The sequence below is a fragment of the Microtus oregoni genome, unplaced genomic scaffold (assembly GCF_018167655.1).
Source record: "Microtus oregoni isolate MIOR12 unplaced genomic scaffold, Mior012 000071F_ref0000514, whole genome shotgun sequence".
In the NCBI taxonomy this organism is placed as follows: domain Eukaryota; kingdom Metazoa; phylum Chordata; class Mammalia; order Rodentia; family Cricetidae; genus Microtus; species Microtus oregoni.
In genome coordinates this window covers 5,606,985-5,619,895 of record NW_024543978.1, presented here as the reverse complement: position 1 = coordinate 5,619,895, position 12,911 = coordinate 5,606,985, and the positions used below count along the sequence as shown (strand labels likewise).

The window sequence follows — 12,911 nt, the reverse complement described above, 5'->3', positions numbered from 1 at the left end:
TCACGTGGAGTTTCTTTGATGCCCATTATCTTCTCTGAAGTAGATTGGTGCTTCCAGGAGCAGACATGTCTCATTGTCATGAAAAAGAAGAACCTAGGTTATTAAAACATCTTAAATGTCACATTCTGTAGATCTCTGAAGTGTTTGAAGATGACCTATCTATCTAAAATATATCTGACCATGAAAACATATCTAATATGACTACAAGTTCAATTATACTGGGTGATTAACTACTAACCTATGTTTTCTTATTATTGTAAACAGTTGGTAATAATTTTCAGGGACTAGAAATTTGCATTACATTGTTAAATGAGCTGTATTGGTACAATAACTTGAACAAGATTAGAAATGTATGTACAGTATGTTTTAACAAAAATAACCTCAAATTTGTATTAATATACAAAATTTGTATACAATATACAAAAATCCAATCCAATGTAAAACATTTAAAACTAGTAGTTGCTTTTTAAAAGTAAATTCAATAACCTACCTTTTTATCTTATACCTATATCCTCCCTTTTTCTTTTCAGAGTAAATTTAATAATCTACCCTTTTATCCTATCATATCTATATTCCCTCCCTGGAACTCGCTCTATAGACCAGGCTGACCTTGATCTCACAGAGATCACTTGCCTCTGCCTTCCTAATGCTGGGATTAAAGTTGTGTGCCACCACCACCTGGCCTTTTTTTCTTTTTAAAACAAGATCATATCTATATCCTCCCGTTTTTCTTTTCAGAGTAGATTCTATAATCTACCCTTTTCTCTTATCATATATATCCCCCCCTTTTTTTTCAAAACAAGAACCTTGAATCTAATCTCCTTTGTTAGCTTTTTCCCTGACCATTATCCATAACAGCTTGTAGCCAACACACTAAACAAAGACAAACATTTGTAATCCATTCTTCGGGAATGTGGATATGGTTTTCTAGGCTACTTCCTACTGATTGGGAGCACCGATAATCTTATGAGAAGCCAAAGAAAATTTAGGATTATGGTCAAGTCCTGACTGGAATATTCTGTGAGGCTGAATCATCTCAGCCCGTTTCTGGAGTAGAACTCAGAAGAAGCAGCAACAGAGGTGCTCTGAAACACTGGATCAGCTGGGTGGATGGGAACAAATACCCAAGAGACGTAACTAAGAGGAGGAAAATGGCCTTCGGGGTGATCAAGCTGGCAGAGTGTTGGCCTGGGGTGCATGAAATCCTGGGTTTGATTCCCGGAATGTACACAGAACATGGCAGTACATGCCTGTAATGCCAGTACTGGAAAGTGAAGGTGGGAGAATCAGAAGTTCAAAGTCATGCTTGGCTATATAGGGAGTTCAAGACCAGCATGGGATATATAAGATCCTATCCCAAACAGACAAACAGATGGACAAAAATCATGTGCCCTTTAGGTCTAGCTTAATCCAAACAAATATTTACAGGAAATGTTTATTTTCCTCTTCCTTCTCCTTCTCTTTTGAGACACGGTCTCTCTACACAGCCCTGCCTGACCTGGAAATTGCTATGAAGGCCTGGCTGGCCTTGAACTCATAGAGATGTACCTGCCTCTGCCTTCTGGGTGCTGGGATTAAGGGTGTGCATTATCTCTGGTATACATATATACATACGTGCATGCACACATACGTGAAACATTTACTTTTTGTTGATGTCTCTCTGTGTACTGCACATGCATCCAGGTGCCTGTGGAAGGCAGAGGAGGGCATTGGATCCCCTGGAACTGGAGTCACGAGCCATTGTGAGTCACCTGTTGTGTGTACTAGGAACCAAACTCAGGTTGTCTACAAGAGCAACAAGGGCTCTTAACCACTGAGGCATCTCTCCTAATTTAAAAAGGAGTTTTACATTTTTATTTACTTTTGCTGGGAGGGGGTGGTGGGGCACTGTGCCCCAGGCACACCTCTGGAGGTCAGAGGACAGTTTGAACAACCATGTTTTCTCCTTTTACCATGTTCTTGGAATTCCAACCTGGGCCTTGAGACTTGGATGCAAGCCTCACCCGCCCCGGGCTTAGGTCTTTAACTCAGTTTTCTGAGTGACTTAGATGCTCTTTAGTCAAGTAAAACACTGGCTGTAGGGTGTGCTGATTTTACATTCTCTTTTTATCTGGGGCATTTATGCACTGTACATGGTTCTGGGTTTCAGAGGTACACTTTTGTACACACATACTGTCCTCCCTCACCCCTGTCTCTGCTGTCCTCTTCTGTGTCCCTTTCATCTCCTGGCTGACTTAACCTCTACTTTGATGTCACATCCACCTGTGTGGTTCTACAAATCTATGCAAAATCTAGGAGCCAGAAATGAGAGAAACATGATATTTTTTCCCCCTGAGATTGCTGTGGGAAAATCCTCTTGTACAGTTTAAAGATTTGGCACTCAAATAGGTTTAGTAAAACACTGATTGTTCAGTAGCCAGTCAGGAAGTATAGGCTGGGTGACCAAACTAAGGATGATAGGAAGGAGAAGGGCGGAGTCAGGAGTCACCAGTCAGATGCAGAGGGAGCAGGAGGTGAATGTGCCATGCTAATAAAAGTACTGCCACGTGCAGAGCATAAATAGAAATATGGGTTAGCTTAAAATGTAAGAGCTAGTTAGTAATAAGCCCAAGCTATTGGCTTTATATTTATTTATAAATGATATAATTTATATTTTATTTATAATTAATATAAACCTCTGAGTGTTTATTCGAGAGTGGCTGTGGGACACACAGACTTCCGAATATATGAGATGGCTTCATTCACTTAGCATGGTGGTCTCTGGTTGTATCCACTTTCCAGCATTTGAAACAACCTCATTATTTTATGTGGCTGTATGCATACTCTGAATTTCCTTAATCCACCCTTTATTGATGACAGCAAGGTTGGTTCCATTTCTCAGCTGCTGCAGACAGTGCACAGTCAACAGGGATGTGCAGCTATCTGTGTGCTGTGTTGGCTTGTCTCTTCTGGTGAACACCCAGGACTGGTAGAGCTGGCTCATGATTGATCTTGAGGCAGGAAAGGCTGGTTTGGCTCATAGTGGCAGAGGTGTCAGCAGGGTCCCATGGCTCCATTGCTTTCTGGCCTGTGGAAAGGGAGAAGGCATGGCAGAGGAGGGGTCACCTCGGGGCAGGCAGGGAGAAGAGAGAGATAGAGAGACTAGAGGGGGCATGGCCCAGGCTGGGGCTGTGGCTGCGCTGGTGAACACTTGTGTAGCGTGACTGAAATTCTGTCCTTAGCATCCCATGAACTGGATGTGGTGGTACCCACCTGCTCTCAGGAAGTGGGGGTCAGAAGATCAGAAGTTCAGTGTCATCCTTGGCTACATAGTGACTCAAAGCCAGTCTGGACTACATGAGACCCCGATGTCTTCACTGTCTCTTTTCCTTCATTCTCCCAAAGTCTCTACTCCGTCCCAATGATGTCATCAGACAATAAATCCTTCTGGAGACTAGTGTGTGGGTGATCTCAGTGCCCCCAGAATCCTGCCACTTCATAGTGATCAGTCCCAGCCTTGGACCAAGCTATCAATACCTGGGTCTTTTCAGGGAAGGTATCCCATCCAAATCACACACACACAGTCTAGTTTGAGCTCTGTGTGCAGCCACAAGAAGCCCACAAAGGTTGCTTGCCTGTGCATTCTCCACTCCTCTGCTCTCACCTCATTCCTGAGTCCGACAGCCTCCTGTATCGGAGGCTCCATCCTCCCTAAGCACAGGTTCTGTGGGCTGGGGACTGCTGTCTCCCAGAGTCATGGTCCTCAGCTCAGGAGCGAGCAGCATGGAGCTGCTGGGGGTGTGGGAGCAGCTTCCACACGGTGTGGCTTTAGAACTCGAGTCTGCAGGGAGGGGAGAAACAGACAGTGAAGGAGCGAGTGAGGTCTCAGGTTGCAGGCATCCTGTGGGCTCCTCTGGAGAGCATGCCCACAACCACTGTGGTGGGTTTCTGCATTGCCCATGTGCTCCCTGGTTTTGTTCCCAAATGGTCCTCAGGGATGATTGGGAGTCCACTCTGTGTGCTGTGATTACCATTAACGAAACTGCCTTGGCTTATTGATAGGGCAGAACTTAGGTAGGCGAGGAGAACTGGACTGAATGCTGGGAGAAAGAAGGGTGGAGTCAAGGGGACGCCACGGATCTGCTGCCTAAGATTGACGTGCTGAAACTGTGCTGGTAGGCCACGATCTCGTGGTGATGCACAGATTAATAGAGATGAGTTAAATCAAAATGTAAGAGTTAGCCAATAAGAAGTTAGAGCTAATGAGCCAAGCAGTGATTTAATTAATAGTTTCTATGTGATTATTTCGGGTCTGAGCGGCCGGGACGAACAAGTGGATCCTTGCAACACAGGGAGACTTAAGCTTCCCCACCCCCCACATTTAATTAGTTAATTGATTTAGTGTATGTGTTGGGTGTGGGTGGATTGGATGACAATGTGCAGAAATTGGTTCTCTCCTTCAACCCTGTGGGCCCTGGGCATCAAACTCAGGTCTTCAGACTTGGCAGCAAATGCCTTTACCTGCTGAGCCATCTCGCTGGCCCAGGGACACTTAGAGACTACATCCCATGCCTCTGTCCACATTCTCCAGGTCTCCCCAGTTCGTCTCAAATAAGATGACAACTTTGCTCACACCTTCAGGCTCTGAGAGACCAGGCAGGCACCCACTAAGGCTTTGGGCTCTCGGGTGCCAAGCCTTCTGTTTCCCAGACGACTGTCCCTTGTGCTGCTCCTACTTCCCACCTCAGATCTTGGCACCTGCCGTCTCTACACTTGCAAGCTCCTCCCCAGGACTGTTAGTTGGCAGGTCGCTTGCTCGCTTGCTCGTGCCTTCTCCACTTCTCCGTCCCTGTTGGTTCCCTGTCTCAGCTCTCTCACAAAGCCTCCTTGACTGCAAGACTTACACCTCTCCTCTCTCGGAGCAGCCATGACTTACCCATCCTAAAGGGCTCCTTGTCTGAGCCTGGTGACTGTGCCCCACAGCTATGGCCTGTTCTCACTGTGTGAGCCATACGGCATTCCGCCACTGGGATGGGGGTGGGGGGCTCCACTTTACATCCAGCCATCCTGGTCCCTCCGTGCTGATATTACCTCCACTCATGGGACTGGTTATGTATGATTCTCTTACTCCAAATCCCAGAAGTCTCTGCTTCTGTCCTGCCCAAAACTTTCCTTCAGCTTGCATTACTTGGTGTAGATGCCTGCATCCTCCCTGAAGCCTGGAGCTGCATGCTGGCTTTTGGTCTGCTCGCTGAGTCCCACTGTCTGCTCCAGGCCATTGCCTGATGGTTGATTGCGGGATGAGTGTGTGCAGCTGGCACTCATGCAGACACCTCCTGTGCCCAGGCTCACCTGTGTCTTCCTTTGGCTCCTTGCTGCTTCCAGACTCCCCAACTTCACCCTGTGAAGCAGTGCGGATGGTCATCTTGTTGCTGTTGCCGATGGTGGCATCCTCCAGCCAGGAGGATTTGATGTGGACTTTCTGGGTGCTGACCCCCTCGGGGTGAGGGCCTGGCTCAGGTGTTTGCATGTGGAAAGAAGTTCCTGCATCAGCAGAGGTAGCCGAGACTGCAAGCAAACCAAAGAGAGAAGAAGGGAGAACTGCACAGGGACCTGGCCATGACACCCACCCTGGCTGTCCCAGCCTCGGGGCTGCTCTCACCAGTGACCTTGCCAATCTGGTTCATAACCTTTGCCTAGCCACCACCTCCATGTCCTGGCACATGTCCTCAGTGGCCTGCAACTGCCCCCTGCCCCTGCCTCACCCCTGAGCTCAGTAAAACTACTCTGGCTTCGGCATCTTCTAGGCCTCCAGAGCCCCTCCTCTTGCCTGCGGCCAGTTCCCAGGTGGCCATCAAGGACACGCTGTCCCATTGTGGTTCATTTCTTTCCTCTCCCAGGCTCACTGCAGCATCTACTGGACCCTGATGTCTCCTCTTCACTTTTATACTCAAAAGTCAGGAAACGTCCATGCTCAGCTTCCCCATCCCCTGCTCGTAGACTCCCTTCACTCCCAGAAACTGTCACCAAGGCCACGGCAGAGCTCTTTGCTGTCCCTGCTGCCACGCCCTGCCTCACGGACCAGTTCTCTATTGAGACACTCCTCTGTAGTTCTATTGGTCACCTGAGACTGCTGATCATCTAAGAATCTACAGTTCCTGGCAGGCCTCTGGCCAGCTCCTCTGGTCACTGTGCAATGGTACACTGACTGATGGCCTCCCTGTTCCTGTCCTCAGGCCACCACGCAGGATTTAGCCTGTCCTGTGACCTTGCTTCCTCCCACTCAGCCTCCTCTCTGCAGTGATGACTGAGATTTGCTGTTCATTGGTGCTGCTGGGAGACTGGGAACCGCTAGGGCCAGACCACAAAGTTGAACATGCTGTTCAGCGGTACCCCTCCCATGGACCGGGGTGGAATGAATTTCCCATCATGCTTCTCTTCTCACAGAGACTGACTTCAGGTCCTTTCTGGGTATGTGGTGTCGGGGAGGCCATGCTACCTGGGGGACTGCCAGTAAAGCTGCCAGCAGGGTGTTCCTCCGCAGGGTGCTGCACTGGGTCCCTCGGAAGGCTCATCTCATTGCCGTGGCCCAGCTGCACACGGCGGAGCAAGGACTTTTCCATGTGGATGTGCTGAGCTCCCCAGGCACCAGGTGGGGTGTTCTGAGAAGAGGGGTCATCTGGAGCAGGTCGCAGGAGAGGATGGTGGGGGCTGGGACCTGGGAAGGGCAGAGCATTGAATTTGCTAGAGACGATTCTAGATTGTTCTGTCCTGAGGCTGGGGAACCTGTGGTTGGCAGCTGGGCTCAGGGTACTGTTGGGGTACTGCAGATCCAGGGAACACATGCCACCTGCCTCCTGGCTCTGCACAACCTTTGACCCCCATCAAAAGAAAGTCCCCTGCGTGGGAACGAGTCCTCCATGCCTCTTGACAAGACAGTTCGGGTCTTCACCCCCGTTTTTTTTTTTTTTTCCTGGTACACAACTTCAGACTCATTGTTATGGTTTTCAAATTAAAGGAAGGCAAAAGCTTTTCAACACATTTGGGTCTGAAAAAAATGGCGAACTGCTTCCCATCATAAGTAAAATAGACAGGATGGCTATCAGAACCAGGAGAGTCATGGCAGGGGAAACTGAGGCCTGGGGCAGAGCAGACTTCTCCCAAGGATTGGTGCATAGAGAGAATCTAGATTGGGAGCTGATGCTCTCGTTCGTGGGTGACAGGACTAGAGTGTGAGGTGGCCCCACACCCTCTAAGACACAAAGCCTATTACAGAGGAAACATTCTCCAGACAGCTCCAACCTTCATCAAAACCAGGATGCTAAGGCTGGGGGATGGCTGGGAGTAGGTAAGAGCATTGCTGTGCAAACATAGGACCTGAGTGTGGATCTGAGCACCCACATAGTAAGCCAGGCATGGGCACGTGGACCTGCACCCCTCATGCTGGGTGACACAGACGGGGTCACTGGGGCTTACTGTCTGCAAGGCTCGCTCCAGGTTCTGTGTGGCACCCCTCTGGGGGGAGTAAGGTGGGAATTGATGTGGGAGTGATTTCTTATTAATAAAGAAACTGCCTAGACCCATTTGATAGGCTAACCCTTAGGTAGGCTGAGTAAACAGAACAGAATGCTGGGAGAAAGGAGCTGAGTCAAGGAGTCGCCATGATTCTCCCACTCCAGGCAGACGCAGGTTAAGATCATTCCTGGTAAGCCAGCTCGTGGGCTACACAGATTAATAGAAATGGGTTAGATCGATATATAAGAGCTAGCCAATAAGAAACTGAAACTAATGGGTCAGGCAGTGTTTAAAAGAATATAGTTTCCGTGTAATTATTTCGGGGCATAAGCTAGCCATGTGGGCGGCCGGGTGCCAGGGACGCAGCCCCGCCGCTCCTATTTCAACAGGGAATGACAGAACAGGACACCTGATATCCTTCTCCGGTTCTGAATAGACTTCAGTAAACACACACACACACACACACACACACACACACAGAGAGAGAGAGAGAGAGAGACAGAGAGAGAGAGAGAGACAGAGAGAGAGAGAGAGAGAGAGAGACAGAGAGAGAGAGAGAGAGAAAGCCACTGAGTACACGGATGACCCCATCTTTTCAGGGCAGCTACGTGAGGGAGAGAATGGCAGTTACCCTCCCACCACATCCTGATGAGAGGAGGGAGGAGGGAGCTGAATTGTTCTCTCTCTCACACACAGATTAGATCTCATCAAGCAGAAGGAAAACAAAGGGATTCCAGGTGAGGTGTGCTCCAGGCTTCTGAGAAGAGCCAGGCCTGAGGCCTTGTACTCCTTCCTCACTTTCTCCCCCGACTTGGGCACAACAGCAGTCCCAGCAAGGCCCCTCCTCTTACCTCTCTGAGCATAGGCTATCTGCCTTAGCATGGTGTTCCCATGCCCGATCTGGATGGCTTCTGACTCAGAGATGGAGATATGGTTGTTGGCTCCTTGTTGGCAGATCATGTTGATGGGATTCTGCTGGTAAATGATCGCAGCGCACTCTTGTCTCGTTCCAGAGTGAGCTAGAGAATAATATTCCATTGAGTCCCCGTGCTTTACATCCTCACTGTCACTCTTCCTCCAGCAGCCGGAAGCCCTATGGGCACCGGGAGCGAGGCAGGCAGGCGAGCCAAGGCCAATAGCTGGGTGGCCTTCCCTCCCTAAGCCTGCAACCATCTCTGCCTCCTGGAACCCCTCCCAAAAGAGTATCCATAAAATCTGACCCTAAGGGAGAGATCGCTAAGTGGTTAGAGCATTGGCTGCTCTGCCAGAGGGTGCAGCACTCGGTACCCACATGGCAGCTCACAGCCATCTGTCACTCCAAATCCAGCCAGGAGATCCAGTTTCCTCTTCTGGCCTCTGCAGGCACTGCATCCATGTGGTGCATTTACATACATGCAGGCAAACACTCATAACACGTAAAATAAAAGACATAAATCTAAAAGCAAAACGAAACAATCTCACACTAAACCATCTAATCCTTACCCTTGACATTTTCAACCTGACCCCAGATGGTCCGGTCTTGATCCTTAACCTTCCTGACCTGAACTTTGAACTCTCCAACCTGTCCATAGAACATCCACCCCTGACCCCTGACCCCCCCCCGAAAAAAAAACAATTTTGACCTCTCATACCCAGCCCTTGACCTTTCCGACTTGAGTCATAGATCATCCACACCTTCCCGTCATAGCTCAGAAGGTGACTGTTTCTCATCCTGTACAGGTCTGGGTTCACCTCTTTGGCCGTATTCATGCCCAGAGCCTTGGCAATATGCAGGGCCCTACAAGGTCCATTGGCCTCCAGGAATCTGAAAATTCTATCATCTGCAAAGTTAATAGGGCAGGCATTAGTAGGGCCCTGGGCTTGCAAGGGTCTACCACCCGCTGGCTGTAGCCTGGGACACGTATGAAGCCCAGGGCCTCTGTCCTGTTTTATCAGAGGGACATGGTGATACAGTGGTCATCTGGAGACCAGATACATGAATGAGGCTCTCACCCTAGCGGCTGGCTCAGGCGTATCAGCACCTGGAGAAGAAATCACTTCTTGGCCATTTAGAGCCTTTGGCTTCTAACAGTGAGTCTGGCCTCTGAGATGCCGCCGTGGTGGATGTGATCCCAAATTCCCCTTGTGCCCCTTAGAATGGTTTGGGGGGGGAGGGGGCTATGGTGTACACTGAGCTGAAGGCCAGGACTCTCTGGAGCTGTGCCTACATCTTGGGGCTGGACGATGAAAGATGTGTCCGTTGGAGACAGGCGACACTCTGCTCCACTGAGCCCCCGGAACACTTCTACTGGAGAACTAGGGGACAGTACATTAGGGGTCCCAGGGTTGCCTGTCTGCTTGGGTCACAGCCGCTGGCTGCCGAAGGGTGAGGTCTTGAGACTGATTCCTTTTGTCTCCAGCTGTGGGAGTTACTGAAGGCAAGGTGGCCTTGGGTACAACATCAGCATTTGGAACTGTGGGCCCTCTGCTCAATGGCTGTCAAAGTCACCCGAGGGCTCTGAGTGAATCCCTGCCTCTGTACTCACTGTGGCTGTGACTTTTGCCTGGACTGTGTCTTTGCTATTGCTGGTGTCTATTGTACCCCTACCATGTGCAAGCCCTAGGCTCTACCTTAGTTCCACTGGCCAGAAGGAATCAAGGGACAGAGGAAGACAGAGCTCAGATTTGAAACCAAGCCTGAACCTCAACTTGCCCATTGCCAAGATGGCTCTTGAGGGGAGTCTACTCTGCCCCTAAATGACAGATTACCGAGACTTGGCTGAGCGGTGGGGTCCTCAGGGACTGCGGGAGCCTCGTCTGCAGAAGTGCTCCCGCCTAAGCACCAGGTTGAAGGGGCTGGGGAGGATACTTTGCCCTCCTTCTTCAGGCGGTAAAGGATTGAGTTGACTATTTTCTTGGGCGCTTGGCACTTCTTTACCAGCTGGCCAATCTTCACAGAGCCACCGACTTCACTCAGTGCCTCTAGGATCTTTTGCTCCAGATTGTCTCAGGAAGGAACAGAGAGAAGAGCTAAGTCAAGCCTGGTCCCCTTGGGAGGCTAGCATGTAAGCTCCAGAGGCAAGGAATATCTGAGAGCCCAGAGCAGAGGAGGCACCCATGACCTGGGCCAAGCAGACAGCATCGAGGACATCACTCAGATGCAAGAGTGTCAGTCAGAGTGGCCCTGGCCCCACAGCTGGATGGCCGGATGATCATGGGGCAGAGGAGTGTGCAGGTTGTCCTGTGTGCAGGTGTGGAACCCCCTGAGGGAAGGAACCCTCAGCTCTCGGATGATGGAGCAAGAAGGAGCAGTACGGAGCCAAGCCTGGCCCAGAACTCCTCCATGGTGTCTAATGCCTGTCCCAGATTGCCCAGGGAGCCTCTTTCTCTCCAGTTTAGTACCCACATAGATGATAAGGGTATTCCCAGGTCAGGAGCCCAGTAGACATGAGAAACAGGTCTCCCTTCCCATGCCTAGTGCATCAAAAACCCTGAAAATCAAAACCCAGCTCAGATATCACCCACTTTCTTTTTCTCCCCAACCCCAGCCTCAATGCCATCTTCCTGATGGCATTACTAATCTCTCAGGTGACCATCAACTCCAGAAGGGTTCCCTCCAGTACCCTCTACCGAGCGGTCAGATGTACCTCTGCTAGCCTCCTCCGTGTTAGCCACCTCTGTGCCCCACCCCAAGAGCCACCCAATTTCCTCATGTTCCTCTGGCCCCTTCTGTTTTCCTGCTTACCCATGTGCCTGCTTTTACTGTTCTTTTTCCCTCTTGAGACAAGGTCCCACCTAATATCTCAGGCTGGCCTAGAACTCACAGCAATCCTCCTGCCTCAGCTGCCTCCCCCTCCAACCCTGATGGGATTATTGGGCTGAGCTTCCACTCCTAGCTTGACTTTGCCTTGTCTTGCAAAACCTTTTCTCTGCTGGGGCCTGTGCCCTGCTGTGGGCTCTCCTGCCTTCCTCGCCCCACTGGCCCCTAAGGGCATGCAGGCAGAGCTTTTTCTGAAAAGGGAAAAGGAAGGGCTGGGTGGAGCTGATTGGCTGGCAAGGATAGTATTAGGGAGTCGCAGTGGCCAGGTGAGGGTTAGTTCCTGGTCTTCTCTGCCTGGCCCTGATCCTGCCACACAGCCCAGTCTCTCCGTAACAACTTTGAGCATAGTGTTAGGGATTGAAAGAGGTAATTTTGGGGGCTGGAGAGATGGCTCAGGGTTTAAGAGCACTGAGTGCTCTTCCAGAGGTTCTGAGTTCAATTTTCAGCAACCACATGGTGGCTCACAACCACCTAGATGAGATCTGGTGGTGTTCTCTTCTGGAATGCAGGCAGAACACTGTATATATAGTAAATAAACGAATTTTTTTTTAAAAAAAGTTTAAAAACAATGAAGAAAAGTGGCAAAGTAAATCCTGTCTACAGTCTCACAGTCTTGCCTTGTACAGTCCTGCACAATAGCCTGGTCTAGCACAGCCCCATAGCCTGGTCTAGCACAGCCCCATAGCCTGGTCTAGCACAGCCCCATAGCCTGGTCTAGCATAGCCTGCACCCAGGAGAAGAGCAAGAACATAGAATCAGGGCCAAATCTTATCAAAACAAAGTCCCCTCTCACAGCTCAGAGCCCGAGGCCTGTCACAGGCCTTAGTGACCTCATCTATGAGGTGAGAGTGTCCACTTTTGCCTGAGGACTGTTACCATGTCAAGAGCCAAAGCATGAGATGAAGGATCTGGGACACAGGATCCCTGAAGCAAGCTGGCTTCCTGTAATGCCCCTCTTCCTGAGTTCTGATGTCCTCAGAGGACTGCTGCTGTCTGAGCCAAGGAAAGTACTAGAAGGCGTCATAGAAACCCCACCCAGTGCCACCGCTGCTGGGTGGGAAGAAAGAGGCCCGGCTTACCTCCTGTGCTCAGGTCAGCAGCAGCTTCTGCCATGGTCACAGCAACCTCAGGGCACTGTTAGGGCTGGGGTGACCGGCTCCCGTACTGTGGCCAGGTCTGTGACGGAGTCTACAGGAGAAGAATGGCTTCTCAGACCTGAGAGACACCATCTGTTTCCACCCCGGAAACAAGAACCCATCTGGCTCCATCCACCCAGCTTTCTGCAGAAACAGAAAATGAAACTTTGGTGCGGTTCTCGAAAGTCGTGTTGAAATCAGGGTGGACAAAGCAAGTTGGAGCCGAACTGTGTGACATGGGAGAGAGGAGCCTTGGCCTCTGGGGTGGGGACTGCCCACCTAGGCTCCCACCTGGAGGGCAAGACCTTGAGCAGAGCCCTATGGGAGCCCCAGAAGGATGAGAATGGTGACCTAGGAAAAGGCGCCTATTGTTAAGTCCCCTACTTGCCCACAGGGCAGGGCTAGTACTGCCTACCCCCACACCGTCTAGAAAAAGAGCCCCTCACTTTTATAACTTCTCAGAGAGGTTAGTGATCTTCCAA

The 12,911-nt window shown here is 50.3% G+C and overlaps 1 protein-coding gene across 2 annotated transcripts; it reads right to left on the bottom strand.

Moving 5' to 3' along the window:
* Positions 1-2,696: 2,696 nt before the first annotated feature.
* On the bottom strand, positions 2,697-12,911 carry Zbp1 (Z-DNA binding protein 1). Of its 2 annotated transcripts, XM_041641833.1 has the most exons (9): positions 12,876-12,911; positions 12,373-12,481; positions 10,243-10,479; positions 9,126-9,314; positions 8,346-8,513; positions 6,479-6,697; positions 5,332-5,547; positions 3,644-3,820; positions 2,697-3,067 (listed from the first exon to the last, which is right to left on the bottom strand). In XM_041641833.1, the coding sequence occupies exons 2-8, from the start codon at positions 12,404-12,406 to the stop codon at positions 3,645-3,647; spliced, it is 1,239 nt and encodes a 412-aa protein (XP_041497767.1). In that variant the 5' UTR covers positions 12,407-12,481; positions 12,876-12,911; the 3' UTR covers positions 2,697-3,067; position 3,644. The 2 variants fall into 2 exon arrangements, with proteins under 2 accessions (XP_041497767.1, XP_041497768.1); XM_041641834.1 differs by lacking the exon at positions 12,876-12,911 and having other exon boundaries at positions 5,332-5,523; positions 12,373-12,550.

Excerpts from the sequence above, each read along its gene's own strand:
- Zbp1 (XM_041641833.1), bottom strand. The coding sequence starts at position 12,406 with ATGGCAGAAGCTGCTGCTGACCTGAGCACAGGAG. Across the intron at positions 10,480-12,372 it reads TGCTGACCTGAGCACAGGAG|ACAATCTGGAGCAAAAGATC; the intron begins GTAAGCCGGGCC and ends TTCCTTCCTGAG. Across the intron at positions 5,548-6,478 it reads CTTTACTGGCAGTCCCCCAG|TCTCGGCTACCTCTGCTGAT; the intron begins GTAGCATGGCCT and ends GTTTGCTTGCAG.